Here is a 1,631-nt window from a genome sequence, read left to right as displayed (position 1 = left end):
ATTTACACAGAATAGACAACATTCTTGGTTACATTCTCCTAAGATCTGGAATCAGAACCACAAGAAACCAACCTGCTCCACAGAACCTGGCTCCAGAAGTCCTAGGAAAGGGGATATTGGCATCCTGATAGGAGCCATAGGCAGTGGTGACCCGCGCAAATGTTGGTAAGGGTGGTGTGACGGAGTTTGGGAGTGCAAATGGATTGCTGGAAGCACTGTCTTCTTGGTTCTGAAATGTAAAAAGCAAACTGAAAAACAACCTATCTTAAAACTGAATTATGAAAAAAGGTTTCAATGTTACAAAATCAGAGAGCCCAAGATGGCAGGGAGAAGAAATTAAAGAAGACACCAACACAGCAGTTGGTACAATTTCATGATGCCCACCACGAAAGACTCAAGGCAGGAGACGAGCTGACGCAGGCAGGGCTCCAAACAGCTCTGGTTTCGTTTCACTTTTTGCAGTGAAGTGTCCTTCAGGATCTAGAAAAGACCCAAAATACAGTCAGAAACAGTACTGTATTAGCGAAGCCTGGTGGCACATGCCTGTAATTTCAGAACTTGGGAGACTGAGGCAGGAGGATTGCCATGAATTTGTTTGAATCCAGCCTGGGTTACACAGTGAGTCTGAAGGTCAACCTGGATTACAAATCAAGACTCTGTATCATAAAGAGAGAGGGAGGGAATGAGGGAAGGTGGGAGAGAGGAAGGAAGGGAAGGAGGGAGGGCAGGTGGGCACCATAATCCCTGGCTGGTTTTATTCTGCCAAATAGTCAGAAACATAGCATGCAGGGGGCTGGAGCACAATCAAGTTTGAGGCTTTCAGCAAACACATTCCTATCTTCTCTGAGGGGTTAAAGAGAAGGATGCCTTCCTAAGCCTCCTAGAGAAGAGGCTCTTTGCAGCCAAGGTGCCATACATGCTGGCTTTGACAGGGCAGGTCCTAGTAACAGAACAAGTACCCTCTCTCTGGTCAATTCTGTTTCTTGGTCTTTCCCAACCTCACTCATTCACAGGAAATGGCAGCACCCTGGAGGTAACACCTGCTCGCCTGGACTGAAAGCTGCTCTGGAGATGCAAGCCAGGGAGAACAGATTTTTCCTCAGTAAAAATTACTTTTTTTCCCCCATAATTTTATTGAGAAATAAATAGCAGTGAGAATGTTTCAAATCAAATTGGTAGGATGGTTTCAATAATTAACACACTGCATACTGCCTTCCTAGTGGTTGTTTGTTGTACAAGACGCAGACATGATATCCTATTTACAAACACTATTAGAACAAATCCCTTTATTCATTGAACTAAGAGAGTGTAGCTGTATATCTATCCGAACCATTTTGAATACACAGATACAAAAATTGTCATTCATCTGTATCCCCTTTTTTTTAGTTCCGTCATTTAAATATTAAAGGTGTGTGAACTCAGCAAAATATTCCAAAATAGTCCTGTAGTTCATAATAGTATTGGGTCTTCCACTTGACTAGCAATGTCAGAAGTTGTTGACCTGAGTCCCCTACAGCTCATCATAACAACATGGCTTTACTTCTTATACTTCATTTTTATAATTAAGACTCAGGACATACGAGAACTTGTACTGTAACATCATGTAACTTGGTAGTGTCCCAAATTTTCTG

The 1,631-nt window shown here is 42.6% G+C and overlaps 1 protein-coding gene across 1 annotated transcript in view; it reads right to left on the bottom strand.

The window, feature by feature from the left end:
- The window catches only part of Wdr59 (WD repeat domain 59), a 98,985-nt gene that overhangs the window by 36,564 nt on the left and 60,790 nt on the right, over positions 1-1,631 (bottom strand). The window contains exons 17-18 of the mRNA XM_012513509.2: positions 385-480; positions 33-229 (exon numbers count right to left, since the gene is read on the bottom strand). Of these exons, the coding sequence (XP_012368963.2) occupies positions 33-229; positions 385-480 (293 nt within the window). The remainder of the gene's footprint in view (positions 1-32; positions 230-384; positions 481-1,631) is intronic.

The sequence above is a fragment of the Octodon degus genome, unplaced genomic scaffold (genome assembly GCF_000260255.1).
Source record: "Octodon degus isolate 3935 unplaced genomic scaffold, OctDeg1.0 scaffold00011, whole genome shotgun sequence".
NCBI classification, from domain to species: Eukaryota; Metazoa; Chordata; class Mammalia; order Rodentia; family Octodontidae; genus Octodon; species Octodon degus.
This window is presented reverse-complemented; position numbering and strand designations above follow the sequence as displayed.